This window comes from Oncorhynchus keta, chromosome 34, assembly GCF_023373465.1.
Source record: "Oncorhynchus keta strain PuntledgeMale-10-30-2019 chromosome 34, Oket_V2, whole genome shotgun sequence".
In the NCBI taxonomy this organism is placed as follows: domain Eukaryota; kingdom Metazoa; phylum Chordata; class Actinopteri; order Salmoniformes; family Salmonidae; genus Oncorhynchus; species Oncorhynchus keta.
In genome coordinates this window covers 38,242,788-38,258,569 of record NC_068454.1, presented here as the reverse complement: position 1 = coordinate 38,258,569, position 15,782 = coordinate 38,242,788, and the positions used below count along the sequence as shown (strand labels likewise).

At 42.6% G+C, this 15,782-nt stretch overlaps 2 protein-coding genes across 8 annotated transcripts in view; both read left to right on the top strand.

Moving 5' to 3' along the window:
- ubr3 (ubiquitin protein ligase E3 component n-recognin 3) overlaps window positions 1-14,153 on the top strand; it is a 45,539-nt gene extending 31,386 nt beyond the window's left edge. For 4 of the 6 annotated variants that reach the window (XM_035750106.2, XM_035750107.2, XM_035750108.2 and 1 more), the window contains 9 exons: window positions 1,897-1,999; window positions 6,527-6,627; window positions 8,386-8,510; window positions 9,523-9,630; window positions 9,852-9,977; window positions 10,096-10,275; window positions 11,161-11,370; window positions 11,579-11,718; window positions 11,873-14,153. In XM_035750106.2, coding sequence (XP_035605999.1) covers window positions 1,897-1,999; window positions 6,527-6,627; window positions 8,386-8,510; window positions 9,523-9,630; window positions 9,852-9,977; window positions 10,096-10,275; window positions 11,161-11,370; window positions 11,579-11,718; window positions 11,873-11,990 — 1,211 coding nt within the window. In that variant the 3' untranslated portion in view covers window positions 11,991-14,153. The other 2 variants (XM_035750113.2, XM_035750112.2) reach the window with 2 other exon arrangements.
- A 1,381-nt stretch (window positions 14,154-15,534) lies between these two features.
- myo3b (myosin IIIB) overlaps window positions 15,535-15,782 on the top strand; it is a 107,580-nt gene continuing 107,332 nt past the window's right edge. For both annotated transcript variants that reach the window (XM_035750102.2, XM_035750101.2), the window contains exon 1: window positions 15,535-15,767. In XM_035750102.2, coding sequence (XP_035605995.1) covers window positions 15,674-15,767 — 94 coding nt within the window. In that variant the 5' untranslated portion in view covers window positions 15,535-15,673. The remainder of the gene's footprint in view (window positions 15,768-15,782) is intronic.

Genomic DNA, 15,782 nt, shown 5'->3' with positions numbered 1-15,782 from the left:
TTTTAATGTGTTAAACATTATGTTCTATCAGAGCTGAGCCTGGGGATGAGAGCAGTCCCTTTTCCTGCTCTGTTTAATTAGTCTGTTTAGTGCCGATAAATTCGGGCTGCTCTCTGCTCTAGTGAGACGCCTGTCACCCTTGAGTGGGGCTAAAGAGATTTCACACTAGAGGACTGCCGTTTTCTGAGCTACATTACTTGTGTAGCCATGCCGGCGGCCACATTTACTCAGTTGCAGTACATTAGTGTTGCCTCTTCGTAGGGAATGGGACATGGAAGAGGGTACAGGGGACATGCGCTAACTACTACAACCCAAGGGGGTTCCTAAGCCCATATCCCACAAGGCACTTTTATCGTTTAGCTGGTGAGGATGTCATGGGCTGGAGAGTGGAGCCGGCAGTCTCTCGCGTTAAATCAACTGTGGAGAGTCCACCTTCAAATGGCTCGCCAGTGGTATAGCTGCCATTTTTTAAATTAGGCCAGTCTCGTGAAGTGGTCTTTACAGTGAAGATGGCCTTCAACGTCCAATACAATACTGTTATGGTAGGTGTCTGCCTATCACGATGAGATGTGTCCAAGAGAATTTCTCATTTGAAGTGTTTGTCCGCAGGGGGGGTGGGTGTAAAAGTAATCTAATCCCAACATAAGTCACACAGCCATTACAAATCTATATCGGAGGGATAACAAGTGCGGGGGGTAAAGATCATAGCAAATAGCATGAGCTTTAATAGAAAGCAGAGCCAGATCAATATCTGACAGCAAACTGAATACCTCTCTATTGTTGCTGGGGAGGGGGGTACAGAACATCGCAGCAGACTGGGAGAGGGGAACAGGCACATACCAGGCAGGGGCTGACTGATGGAAGAGGTGTTAGCCATGCGAGCAGCAATTGAAGCCTGGTCCCCTGCCATTTTGAAGGGCATTGACTGGCGATCCTTCCTACCACAGTGTTACTCTTCACATATCTTCGTTCTCTAGTGGAGGGACTCTAACCCCATCTGACAGACTGAGGGTCTGAAGCCGAGTCACTCACCTCCTTCGACCTCTGTGTCGTATCCTGCTGCAGCCATGTGTCAGCTGTGGAGGGCAGTGTTGCTCTAGTTTTTGACGGCCGTGTGAGCCAACTCACCCGAAGTTCCACATTGCAGCACTGGAATTCAATGTTTTGCTGCATTACAGCTCTGTCATAACTATCAGAAGAATAAGAAGGGGGGGGGATATATTTATTTATTTATTTATTTATTGGGCTACAGGTCATTTGGATGTAAAGAACTGTATTAGTATTTCAGACCACTTGGTGGTTCTTCGTGAGAGAAAATAGCCAACATGATCGCATGTCTCTATATTAGGAACTTATGGTTTGTATATGGTATGCTTTACAGGTGTAATTGTAATGGTTTTTTAAATGTATTTTTTCAAATTTCAAATAGACATTTAACTCTGGTTCTAATGAGCACTACCTTAGTGGGCCATTAAGGAGAAGTAGATGTAGATGTGTTAATATTAAAGGAGGACATTGTTCCAGGAGGAGATTACATTTGATTGTGTGTGTGAGAGCGAGAGAAAGGTGTGGTGCTCTTCATGTTCCATTAGTTCCACAGTGAACAGGTGTGACTCCTGAGCAGAGAGGATAGCTGGGAGCGGAGCAGTGCAGTCTATCCATCTGGCCTGCTTTGTCCCAGCCACTACCCAGCCAAACCATTAGGCTCAGTGCAATCAGTTCAAGTCAACTGCATCTGTCATTTTGCTACACTCACAGCTTGGTGTGCCAGTAGGCACTGGCCAGTGGACATGCAGGTGGCCAGCTACAGTTAGCCGTCCCATATCTGCTCCAGTGTTTTGATCTGACTGACCATTTTTAAATCCATGTGTTTTTTTTTTCCCTTCTGTCTTTCAGATCAGCTTTTCCATGTGCTTGCCATGCACATGCGTCTGTACAGCATTGATTCTGCGTACAATCCCTGGACCAGGTTGACCCAGGTGGCTCAGAGAAGAGACGAGTGAGTGACGGCCATCCTAAAGCTACACTACACAGGCATTCGGTACTCTACTCTCACCTCTCCTCGCCCTGCAGGTCCACTACACACACTGAACCCCCCGAGTCGTGCAGATCCACCTGACATCCCTACACCCCTCTCCTAAGTCCAGTTTACCCTAACAGTCCATTCAACACATACGCAACACACGCACCCTTCCTGTAATCACAGTGCCACTCTCCCCTCACGCTAAACACCACCATCCCCCCTGGCCCTTGCAGCTTTTCCTCTAGACAAAGAGGAGCCAAAAAACGAGAAGGCACCATGCGTGGTTGCCATAGATACCAATAATTGCTGCATCTGGCAAATTACCGGGTGCTCGTTAGAGAGCGAAACGACCCCGTCACGATCACTGCACCGAGAAACAACTGCACCACACATCTCAGCCCTCCGCTGCCCAGCCTCATCTTTTACAGGTTCAGAGAAACAGAGAAATGTAACAAAGCAAAGTCTCCCCTTTATTCATGCTCTCGCTACAGAGCTCGTTTTTGTTGGTCAGACGTGCTCTGTCTTGAACAGTTCGTCTTCCCAGGTTCAGTCTTGAGAGCTATTAGCATCCCAGTCGCTTAACACTTAGCACTATTAGTTGACCTAACATCCTCTCTCCCTCCCTGTTAGCAGTGGAAGACAGCTTTTACACCTGTTACTATTTAAATGCTCCGAGCCAGGCAGGAGTCTCGGAGGAGCAATTTTGTGTTCAAAATCCCTTAGAGATTCGGAAGGCAACTATGTCATTCGCGTTGCTCTATTTAACTAGGACGGAGAACGTCGATGCCCGTGCCTGCCTAGTCTGACTATAACACAATCTGTTTTTCATAACCCATTTTATGTGGGATGCCTTACATTTAAATAAGTCTCGTTTTCAAAAGACTACATTGCTCATCTGATCTTATTCGTCATTTTGGATTTGACTGAAATGTGCAACATATATTTAGTTGTGTGGGCTGTTCACTGTAGGCAAGTCTTTGTTTGAATTTGACGGAATGAAAAGCAGTTTGCTGCATCATAAAGGTTTTCTTCTATTGCACGCTAGAATTAACCGGCGAGTGCCTTCAAAATGGAATGTATTATTGTGTAAGTGCACCTCCCTTCATTCGATGTCCCCGGAGGTCTTGAGTGGAGATGGAGGCTTTCTATGGGCTGCCATTTTAAATGGAGGTGGCAATCAACAACAATATGTGGCTCGGGTTGCATTGTGGAAGTGGGTCACGGGGTATAAGGAAAAATGCTTTCCTTTCTCCCACTCTGCATTAAAGTGGGGGACTCCTCGAGGGCATTTGGAAGTGTGACGTCATTGCAAGTTAAGTGCACAGCATATTAAGGTCAGCCACGGGAGGTTGGTGGCATCTTAATTGGGGTGGGCGGGCTCGTGGTGAAGGCTGGAGCGGAATTTGTGGAAGGGTATCAAACGCATGGTTACTGTGTGTTTGATTTGCGCCATTCCAGCCATTATTATTATGATTATTATTATTATTATTATTAGCTGTTCTGCCCTCAGCAGCCTTCACTGAGGGCTGTGTATACAGTATATTCAAGGGAGGACTTTGTTCTTGGCCCTGAGAAGATAAAGGCAATGGGCATCTACAGTGGGCTCAAATATTGGGACAGGGACACTTTTTTTTTTTTTTTTTTTTGTCTCTGTCCTCTTTGAAATGCTACAATGACTGAGGTTAAAGTGCATACTGTCAGCCTTAATTTGAGGGTATTTTCATCCATATCGGGTGAACCGTTTAGAAGTTACAGCACTTTTTGTGTGTATATATAGTCCCCCCATTTGAGGGACAAATTAAATTAGTAAAAAGTTAACTATTTGTTCCCATATTCATAGCACACAATGACTACCTCAAGCTTGTGACTCTACACATTTGTAGAGACATGCTATCTTCTCAACATTACAACATGATATTTGTGATTCTAACTTTCTCACTCATCATTATTCAGGATTATCTGTAGTCACGACAACATCCACATTAATGTAGAAGTGTTATTAAAGATGAGTCTGCAGGTTAACCTCAATAGTCGTTTATCATTTCAAATCCAAAGTGCTGGAGTACAGAGCCCCAAAAAACAGCCATAAATGTCACTGTCCCAATTTATTTTGCAGCTCAATGCATTTTAGCGTGCACATTCTCTCTAACATGCACCTACCAGTAGTTATTGGGAATAGTCTGGGTGGAAATTGACAGAATTGAATGGGTAAACCCAGCTAGGGGTCCACTTAAACAGCGATGGCTAAAGAATATATTCTGTTGAACTGGCAAACTGATCTGATGTCTCTGCTCTTTCTATTGGTTAGTCCCATCCGGTCTTGTCCATGTCGTCTTTTTTTTTTTTTTTTTTGCCCCTCCTTTCTCTTTTACTTGTTGCTGCTGTTTGGAAGTTTTTCACGTACAGTTTATAATACAATTCTTTGACAGGTGGTGGGGCGAATAGAAGGAATTTGAGTGATTTTTTGCGTCAGCCATTTAAAATGTATATTATGGTAGATCAAGAAGTTTTCAATTGTTCTAGATGAACAAGTTAAAGGTGTTGAATATATTAAACAATCATTCTGATTTACTTTCGGTAGGATGGATTAGAGAAGTACCAGATACCAGGAGTGGTCTAGATGAACGAAACGCACTAATCAGCTTGGGAGCTACTTGCACGTACCGGAACCTGCATGCAGTTACTAAAATAGCTCTTATCTTTTGATTAGAAGCTATTTCTGTTCAGTCACTCAGCATCGCTGTTTCTAGCTTCCTACCTGAGGGACAGGCTGAGGTGTATTCCCATTGGTTGGAGATGTCTTTGAGCCAAGGTTTGAGGTGCGTTCAGAAAGAGTAACACAGCACAATGTTTTGAATGGACATTTTTAATAACTGTTCAAAGGAGTCTCCCACAATTGTATTCAAATTTAAACTGGAAGGTGCATTCCCCCACCTAATTCATCCCGTCCCGTTTTCAGACCCCTTGACTTTATCCACATTTTGTTAGGTTACAGCCGTATACTAAAATGGATAAATCATTTTTTCCCCCCTCATCGATCTACAGACAATTTTCCATAAAGACAAAGCAAAAGCAGCTTTTTAGAAATGTTTGAAAATGTATATAAAAAAAGGAAATCAGTGAAATAAGTATTCAGACCCTTTAGTTTGTTGAAGCACCTTTGGCAGTGATTACAGCCTCGAGTCTTCTTGGGTATGACACTACAAGCTTGGCATACATGTATTTGGGGAGATTCTCCCATTCTCTGCAGATCCTCTCAACCTCTGTCAGGTTGGATGGGAAGCGTCGCATCACAGCTATTTTCAGGTCTCTCCAGAGATGTTAGATCGAGTTCAAGCCACTCAAGGACATTCAGAGACTTGTCCCAAAGCCACTCCTGTATTGTCTTGGCTGTGTGCTTAGGGTCGTTGTCCTGTTGGAAGGTGAACCTTCACCCCAGTCTGAATTCCTGAGCGCTCTGGAGCAGGTTTTCATCAAGGATCTCTCTGTACTTTGCTCTGTTCATCTTTCCCTCGATCCTGACTAGTCTCCCAGTCCCTGCCAATGCTGCCACCACCATTATTCACCGTAGTGATGGTGCCAGGTTTCGTCAATACGTGACGCTTGGCATTCAAGCGAAAGAGTTCAATCTTGGTTTCATCAGATCAGTGTCTTGTTTCTCATGGTCAGAGTCTTTAGGTGCCTTTTGGCTAACTCCAAGTGTGGTGTCATGTGTCTTTTTACTGAGGAGTGACTTCCATCTGGCCACTCTACTATAAAGACCTGATTTGTGGAGTGCTGTGGAGATGGTTCTCCCATCTGAGGACCTTTGGAGCACTGACAGAGTTACCATTGGGTTCTTGGTCACATCCCTTGCCAGTTTGTCCAGGTGGCCAGCTCTAGGAAGAGTCTGGTGGTTCAAAACTTCATCCATTTAGGAATGATGGAAGCCACTGTGTTCTTGGTACCCTTCCCCAGATCTGTGCCTCGACACAATCCTGTCTCGGAGCTCTACGGGAAAAGCCTTCGACCTCATCACTTGGTTTTTGCTCTGACATGCACTGTCAACTGTGGGACCTTACATAGACAGATGTGTGCCTTTCCATATCATGTAAAATAAATTGAATTTACCACAGCTGGACTCCAAGTTGTAGAAACATCTCAGGGATGATCAATGGAAACAGGATGCATCTGAGCTCAATTTTGAGTCTCATAGTAAAGGGTCTGAATACTTGTGTAAGTAAGGTATTTCTTTTTTCTTCAAATTTGCATACATTTCTAAACCTTTCGCTTTGTATTGTGTGTAGATTGAGGATTTTCTTTCCTTTTAATCCATTTTAGAATAAGGCTGTAATGTAACAAAATGTGGAAAGTCAAGGGGTCTGAATGCTTTCCTTATGCACTGTATGTGTACCTACTTGGTATTTCTTGTTTCAATGAATACTTAACTCTTATCTTAATGCGAATGTACTGTATGTTTTTCAATCCGTCTTAGTGTTACTTCAGGTGTGTGTTTCTCTACAGCTGCCTGGATGACGAGAGGCCAGAGGTCCCCATGCTGTTCAGAGACTGCCCATCCCTGCTCATCATCTTTGTGTTGACCATGCCACAGCCACTACGCAAAGGTGCTGTCACAAACTATCCATAATTTTTTTATAAAAAATAAAAAAAATCTATATATTTTTTAAAAATCAGACGAGGGATGTGAGGGGAAGGGGAGTTAACGAGGCTTCAGACGGAGGTTCCTCATCGGCTGGGTCAGAATGACAGACCTAATCATGACTGAATGTAGGGAGGGTTCTTATCTGTTCTTCCGTTCCCTCTATTTTTGGCTGTAAGGAGCAGAGTGACATCGCCCTGTTTATGGAGGCTGTGCACCCTTCACATGCCCTTCATCTCCAGCTGAGTGCTTCCTGTTTGATCTCCTCCAGGCTCAGCCCTGTGCCTGAGGGGAGGGCCACTACATTGGAGCCCAAATTGCAGCAATCATAGAGCCTACTTAATGGGTGCCATGCCATACAAAGCTGTGCTGTGCTGAACTGCTTGAATCCATGGACACTGAGGCGGTATGAGGCCTAAAGATCTATCCTAGCATTAAAATGGGGGGAGAAATGTAGAATACTCTGAAATATAGGCTATACTCAACTCTGGTAAACAATATACAGTACAATACAATTGTACATGGTGAGTGAAAAAGAGCCTGAGATGGTATTGGTTATTGGTGAGTTGATATAGCTGTGACAGTTTGTTGGAGAAAAAACAGAGAAAGCCATTTCACAGCTGTTAGACCTCTTCTCCCTATTGACTGATTAACACTCCGTGTCTTAGGCACTTTTAGATGGGCTTTGTGTCGTCTTCAATTTCACATTGATTAAGCCAAATACGCATCATTACGGCCCTCCTTGTGACATGGAGAATGGAATTTTTAACACATCATTATGCGAGATGGGTGTGGATGAAGTATTTTTTATTACATCCGTGGCATGGAGACTGAGGTCAGGACATGTCTGGGTTTTAGTCTCATTTAGAGTGGATTGGAGGGAGAGGCGGGGGGCTTCCTAACAGCCTGTATGTCCTTCATGGCGGTAAAGGTTGTGTTTTTGGGGGGGGGTTTAATATGCTGACAAGCAACACAATGGCCAGCCCAGTGGACCTGTCACCACCACCACTTTCCTAAGGAGGGGGAATTGTTTTTCTGTCGGTTCAAATCCAAGACCTGCTCCAAATCGTAGCTCCCACCTGGCGGGCCCGGTGCCTCCTGCTAATTACAAATCTATTTGACGAGCCTTTATGAACACCGGAGCGTTCCTCTGGAGACCGAACCCAACCTATTGACTTGTCTTCTAGCCCAATAAAAAGGTTTCATCTCCTTTGAAGGCAACCTGATTGTCCGGCTCTTACAGATCATTCTAGGCCTCCTTTAAGTAATTCATTGTACTGTTGAACATAGATAAAACTGCTTTCTATTTAACAAGGTGTTCTAAGTAGTCATTGGGAAGAGATAATGTACTGTATGCCTGTATTAATGTATTGTTCCACTTAGTAATTTGTCTGTGGAGAACACATCTAGGCTGTTGTGATTTCCTGTTTTTTGCTGATTGCTAGGATGCTCTATCTATGCCCATAATTATTGTAAAAGAAAAATGCAAATGAAGGGCGGTAATTTGCATATTCTTCCAAAACGATTAACTTTGTTGCCATCACATTCCTGTTTTTGTGATATGCAGAGTTTCATCCATGAGTGGTTCTTTCGAATGAGAATGGCAACGACTTTAATTATGAATCCATTATTCTTCTCAAAACAATGAAAGTCTGACCAAGACTATGTAGCGCGAGTATCCCAAAACTATACATGGGTGTGTCTCCTCTCTCTGTCCCTGCAGAACACTTCATCTGTCTGGTGAGGATGCTGTACAACCTGCAGTACACCCAGGCTCTGGCATCTCTCTCAGCCAAGTTCAGCCCCGAGGAGAGGCAGGCCTGGAGCACGTCTGGAGCTCTCAAGAAGGTAATGAACATATCACCCACCCTCCTCACCATACTGCTGCCTTGTACTCTACCAAGTTACCTTAGGAAAGTTTCCTTGATTGAGAAGCCAATGCATGCGGTGTCTCTATACTTTCTACCTGTTATTCCCAGGAACTGTTTACAGCCGTAGCAAATGAGTGTGAATGCAAATAAAGATTAAGCCCTGGCCAAGTTAATTTAAGCAGTTTGGGCTGTAGATGTATCGATCATCATTATCAAGGAGAGAGAGATTACCGGAGAGGGCTGACATTAATTGGCTTTTCATCTTCAGTCTATTAAATCTGTATTAGCAAGTGACTGGTTGGAATGTAAATGGGCAAACAGCAAAATGCCCACCCTTTTTAGTGTTTTCTATCTATTGGGGCGCTGCTGAATATCTTCCCCCACTCCGTCACGAACAATGCAGCACTTACTCGCTCACGAGCTGTCATTTAAGACTCCTCGGAAATCCTCATTGTTAACACGGGCCATATTTGGAGGGATGTCGTTGTATTTAAATTGCAGTTAATAAAAAGATGCCAAAGTCTCAACCGAGATCCCGAGCCCAGAGGCAGGAAAATCCTGACTCCAAATTCCTCCAACTATAAATCTAGGACTGAGAACGCCAGGCTAGATAAGACTGGCTGCTGGTTTATATTCTCCCACTGTCAACTTGATAAATGCTAGCAGCTTTACTCCATATAGAATATTAGTCAAACCAGTTTAATTTTATCAGAACACACATTCAGTAATGTCTTGGCGCTTATCAACGGTGAAATAATTTATTGCATGAAAATGTGTCCTCGGCTTATTCTGCATAAGATATTATACAGTGCTGCACATTTTTGAGGGGGAAATATGCACACTGCAGCACATCTCAAGTACTTGACAATTGACTGCTTGAATATCAGACGGTTCCAGGGGCACAAGCTGAATTGTTTCAAAGTAGTGTCATTCTATAGTGCTGTGCACTCTGTCACCTCTCCACTACTTTTGGACTTTTTCTCACACAGAATGCTTTCGATGCCGAGAAGTCCTATGACGCTCTTCTCAGCCATGTCATCGGTGAGCTGTCCAAGGTGAAGACTGTGTATGATGTGAACACTGAAGTGCCATCTATGGTAAGCCATATAGCGTTTGGGATTTCAAAACAAAGCTGCCGAACTCTGTGCTTGGCTAGCTCCATCTCTCCTGGTAATCCCCCCTCGGTTTTCTCCATTTTTTTCTCTTACATGATAAATTGGCCATTACCCAGAACAACAATGCTTTGATATCTTTGATATCTGTGCTCTCTGAAGGAAAGGTTATTGATGAGTCATTACTCCTGTGCTTCCTTCCCCAGCTGAGCTCCAGTGTGTGGTCCCCACACTCCATAGAGTACAGCCTCCAGCAGTTCTGCCTGCCCTACCTCCGCCTCTCCTGTCTCCTGCAGCACCACCTCTATGGGGACAAACTGTCAGGTTGCCCGGTACGGTTACTGTTACTGTTCCACATCTTTGGCTGTCTGTCTGTCTACCTACCTGCCTGCACCGTAGCGGCTCCAACCCTACAGCTTTAACTCACACTGACCATTTGTTCTATTTCAGGAGGTAGAGGAGTTCTCAGGCCTCGCTGGCTGTCTAGGGCTCCTGGCCCCAGCCCTTCAACCATCCAACCCCATCTACAGTGCCTCGTGTCTTGACTGGACGGTCAACGCTTTCGACTTGATGACCCAATGGTGCTCTGAGGTCACGGGGCTCTCTGACACTCAGGCAAAGAAATCAATAGTAGGTTTGAGGTTGAGCACTTAAAGCCACCAATTGTTGTGCTCCATTATAACGTCTCCAAAGCACCAATGGTGGTCATTTTGTTTTTCAGTATTGTGTTACAAGAGTATTGACACCATGTGTGAGCCATGGCATTTCAGGCCCTTTATTTTAGCCAGTGCTGCGTATAGCACATCTACTGTATAGTCAGTGCTGAATATAGCCCTTGCGAGAGTCATGTTTTTCCCACCCTGCCTTTGTCACTCGGCACTGACCTTTGCTGCCTTACATCACAAGATGAAACCTCACATCGCTTCACACTGCCATTCTGGATTGTTTCCACATACCTTTCAACCCACAACATTACACCCTGGAGTTGAAGTGTGTGGCATTTAGGAACTCTTGACAAGTTATTCAGTAGAAGGCTTAAAACTCACTTTAATTTCCTATATTCTTAAATCCCTTTTAGTAACAAGTGGAGAGAGACAATGCCCTCCCTCCCTAACTGAAATGAATGTACAGTAGCCTAAGTGTTTCTTGGGGGTGATGCTTAAAGGAGCAGGATGAAAGGGCTATGTCATATTTTCTTCAATGTCTAAAGGTTGCCGAGGCAAACCTGATGAGTCCGCTGATTAAGACTATTGACAGGTTAGAGAGAGCAGAAGAGCACATGGCTAAATGAAAGGGACTTCAGAGTCAGCTCTTGCGGAATTGGTTTTGTTCTTTAGTGTTGAGGCAGCTGAAGGGTAGGCCTACCATGGACAAGGCACAATAGTGAGCACCAGCTCCTATGCCATCTAAGCTGTTACAATGGATTGCCTAGGTCACAAAGTTACAGTTCAACATTGGAATGTTTTGACATATATATATATATATATATTTTTTTTTTCTTTTCTCTCTATCCAGACCTTGCTTGTCCAGGATCCACAGTGGGCGTCTCCCCACCTCCTCCACTTACCTGACCACTACAACATCATCTTCCAGTACTACCACAAGAAGGCCTGCACTGCCTGCAAAAAGGTGCCTAAGGACCCAGCACTCTGCCTCGTCTGTGGCACCTTCGTGTGCCTCAAAGGGCTGTGCTGCAAGCAGCAGGGGATCTGTGAATGTGTTTTGGTGAGTGGCCCTGCTTTTTCGAAGGCCATATTAGACTATATCTGGAAAAAACAGCATGATTTTCATACCGTGTTTAAAAAGATGTCTTATTCTCTGGGTGGCCCGACGTGCTTAATTTTTAGGTCATTGATGGAAATTATTACTTGCTTGGTTGGTGCTGCTGTGTGTGCAGTGATTAGGTGAAGAGATTGTTCATGTCTGTTTTTAGCACTCTCAACACTGTGGCGCAGCAACAGGCATCTTCCTATTGATCAACGCCTCTGTCATCATCATCATCCGAGGGCATCGCTTCTGCCTGTGGGGCTCTATTTACCTGGATGCCCATGGAGAGGAGGACCGCGATCTACGGTACGAACACACTCCATAGACACAATGCCGCACACTTCTTCAGTTTCATATCTCACACAATGATCTTGTCAGGTTCTCACTTGAACGGTTGATGTGGTGGGGACCATGCTGATGATTGAAATGATTTGCTTACATTTTTACAATCTTTTTGCAGTCGTGGCAAGCCCCTGTTTCTGTGTGTGGAGAGGTATAGAGTACTGCAGCAACAGTGGGTTTCGCACACCTTCGATCACATTAACAAGCGCTGGGGACCTCACTACAACGGACTGTAAAGGTTACCTGAACCCACACCCTGATGGAAAATAATCTCTTTGGCTTATGTGTCTGCCTCTGTTAAACATATAGGAATCTTATCATGTGATATAAGCAAATATGCAGTGAGTGTGTCACTGCCACAGCCTTTGATTATGTGGAGTTTGGTGTACAATCATGCCTCAAGTGTGTGTGAGTGTGTGTGAGTGTGAGTGTGAGTGTGAGTGTGTGTGTGTGTGTGTGTGTGTGTGTGTGTGTGTGTGTGTGTGTGTGTGTGTGTGTGTGTGTGTGTGTGTGTGTGTGTGTGTGTGTGTGTGTGTGTGTGTGTGTGTTTTTATTTAAGTGCATTTCAACAGGAAGAAACCTGAAAGCACAACTTTGCCCAGTTAGTTTTGAAGGCAGGCAGTTTTTTTTCTCCACAACAACATGCTCAGATTCGGGTGAATATTTGTACACTGATTGGCTTACATGTTGAGTTCGAACTACTCGATATTTGGAGTATATAGAATGACAGATTTGCCCCTGGTAAGGTTAATGATTATCATCTTTGTCACCATGTACAAATTGATGCATATCCCTCATTTTTTGACTTCGTACTGCCGGCATGAGTTTAAAGCTCTTGATAAGTATACCAATTGTGTGCTCAGTGTGTGTGTTGGGACATTCTGGTAGGTGACACAAGTCCACTCATCAACAAAGAGTTTATTGCAGTTAAGCAAAGGCAATAAAATAAAATCATCCTCAGGTATAATTTCTTTGCTGCAGTTTAAAATACCTTTTAATATTTTTAATATATGTTGCTGCTCATTGTTCAAATAAGTAATTTTACCTTTGTAAAGATTATTTTTGTTTTCTTTTTCTAAGAAATTAAGGTTTTGTTTTTGGTAGATGGCTGATAACAGGTTGTTGATTTGAGCTCGCTGCAAGGTTGAGGGAGACAGTCATCTCTATTGGTCTTTGCAGTCCTGCCTTTCACTACGCCTCCGGCCCGGGTCCCTGAAGAAACTCAATGCCCACTCACCAGTCTGGCCACAGTAGAGTACATAGAAAAGACTGTTGTGGAGTATATCTGTCCAATGTAATTGGCATGCTTTTTCTAAAATCTCCATTGCTCAGAATGTCATGTGCAATGGGATTTTGCTATAGTTAAATTGAAATATTTGTATTTAAAAGTTATTGTACTGATATGGCTTTAAGGGAATGGGAATCATTTCATCATTTGTGCTGGTGAAGAATTCTGCAGTTTTAGAGTACAGTTTCATTTATTTTTTTTGGCCTGATTTTCACATTTCCTTTTAGTCTCTCTGTAAAGTTATGGTAAATGTATACGGGCTCATAATGCAAGATCCCATCTTTAAATAACCATAGGTAAAGACAAGTAATTGGCAAATTGTTGATGATAATAGATGTAATTGACGGTGGTTTTGCAAAGTATAATAGCGTTAACCTTAACAAATTTGTCATTCATGTAATCCACACTTGTGGTCCAATTATATAATTTTCTATACTTTCAAATAACAGTTTATTTGTATGCTTTTGATTGCCAAAAGTTATAATTACAGTTTATTTATAAGGACAACTATTTCCCTATGCCTACATTTCTCCAAGTTTAAATTATTATCTTGGGTCATGGATGCATTCCAATGTTAGACATCAGACTTCAACCATAATACACAATGTATGCATGACATTGTTTTTTCAGTCACACTTTTTGAGTTTTGGGTCTTAAATGCTTTGTAATTTCAATTATGTCACCAACTGGATGAGTAGATGGCCTACTTATCCACTTTTAGTGAAAAACAGCACATTCAAATCCTTGATTTTATTCCGGTGAAAAGTATTTTGTGAATTGCTGGTCCACATCGTGCTCGAAGGAGGAATCTTTTAGGAAATATGTATTTCCATCCACGCATGCTACTTATCTGTCTACTCTGAGTTTCCCTTCCCTCTCTTTTTTTCCCAGTCCCTACTTTGTAGCCTACATGACTGCAACAAAATATCCAATAAGTGATGGGTGTACGTTCTAATTGAAAGTTCTTTGTTCTCCTGTATGAATGAAAATCAGAAGGTATACAGTACATTACTGTAGGTGCTGATTCAGGCTTTCTGAGTTGGATCAGAAGGTGTGACTTGGACATTTATTGCAAAATGTAACATATGTTAATAAAATATAAACACACTGACTCGTTTATCTTCATTCTCCATGCTGATGTCATTTAGATTCGATATGGAACAAATGTATATCCTTTTATTTTTTATTCTGCGGTGGGTTTGTGTTGTCGTTCCATTCGGATGATTAACATAATTGGCCTGCAGCAAAGCTCCTTGTGCTTCCTTTGTCTACTCAGGCCATTAACTATGATTTCTCAGGACCTCAAGTTGAAATTGAGGTTAGCTCCATGGTAACCCTTAAAGATGGACTATGCAAAAAATCACTCAATTTACTGTTTGAAATGAGGAAAACTAGATGGTGACAAAACAAGCAAGTACAGTGTGTAGAGAATAATTGTACCATCGCAACAGTGCTGAAATATATTTTCCCATAACCAAAAGTATTGTATTTTCAGCTGTTTGAAGCTGGTGCACACAATTTAAAGTAAGAAAAGAAGAATCGTTAAGAACGGTAAGCATAGAAAATGGTGCACATAACACAAATCTACTGCTTCTTAGACTTGCTTTCATTGAGTGACTGATCTAGAACTACCATTTCTATGTGAATTTGTTCAGGTTGCCCAAAAAACGTACAATATTGCCTCTTAGCACTAATATGTACATCCTGCACTTAGTCAACCATGCAGTCGAGCTGGGAGAATAAACTAAACTGTCCAAAATGGAAAAGAATAATACAAATATTCAGCCACAATTTGGGCCTGAATATAATTATTTTCCATTTGGACAGTTTAGTTTCTTCTCACAGCTCAACTGCATGGTTGACTGTAAGAGCAGGATGTACATGTTAGTGCTAAGAGGCAATATTGTAACTTTTTTGATATTCTTTCTCCCAACCTCAGACACATGGTCAAAGTTCTGCTCTGGTCATATGGTGAAAACTGTCATTTGTATTTCAATTTTGTGAAATGTAGTGTTAGTGCTAACGATGTTTCCATGTACATGATCACATACGCCTACTACATTACATCATTGATTCAGATTTTTATACTTGTCACAGTGAATGTTGTCTCTGGGCATTGCAGAAATGTGAAGATAGAACAGATCATTGTTCTGGGACTGGGAGCACTATGGATCATTTACTCATTGGTTGCTTTGACTGAATATGATTTAATGTACAACTTGAAATAATTAAGAATTTATTCTTAACTGACTTGCCTAGTTTAAAAAAATAAACTTAGCATATACTTTCAGTCTCCATGGCCTGTGGAACATATCTGTGAGAATTAAAGAGCAACTCAGTTTTGAATTAGAGAAATAACTAGACAGAGTCCTATTCACAATGCATCATTGCAAGCCAATGAGGGTATTACATGCCAAATAGGAACTATGAATGACAGCAACAGATTATATTGTGCACTGGATGAAAACTGGGTTGAAGTTTCAAAGACAAAAGGCCTCTCGACGTACTGTACAAAGCCTCTATGTCATGGCATCATCTCTAATTAGTGGAATTTGTCAGACATGCAGATGATGCCAGCAGGGAATCCTAAGAGTTGTTAAATAGTTAGCTAAACCAAGGCCTTTTTCTAAAATGGAGCTTTTCTCTCACGCTCTGACCACACGAGCACTAAAACACCCGCCACGGGCATCCCTACATTTGAGGAACTTGTTGGTTCCGTGCTTTGGTAAGATCTTATTTA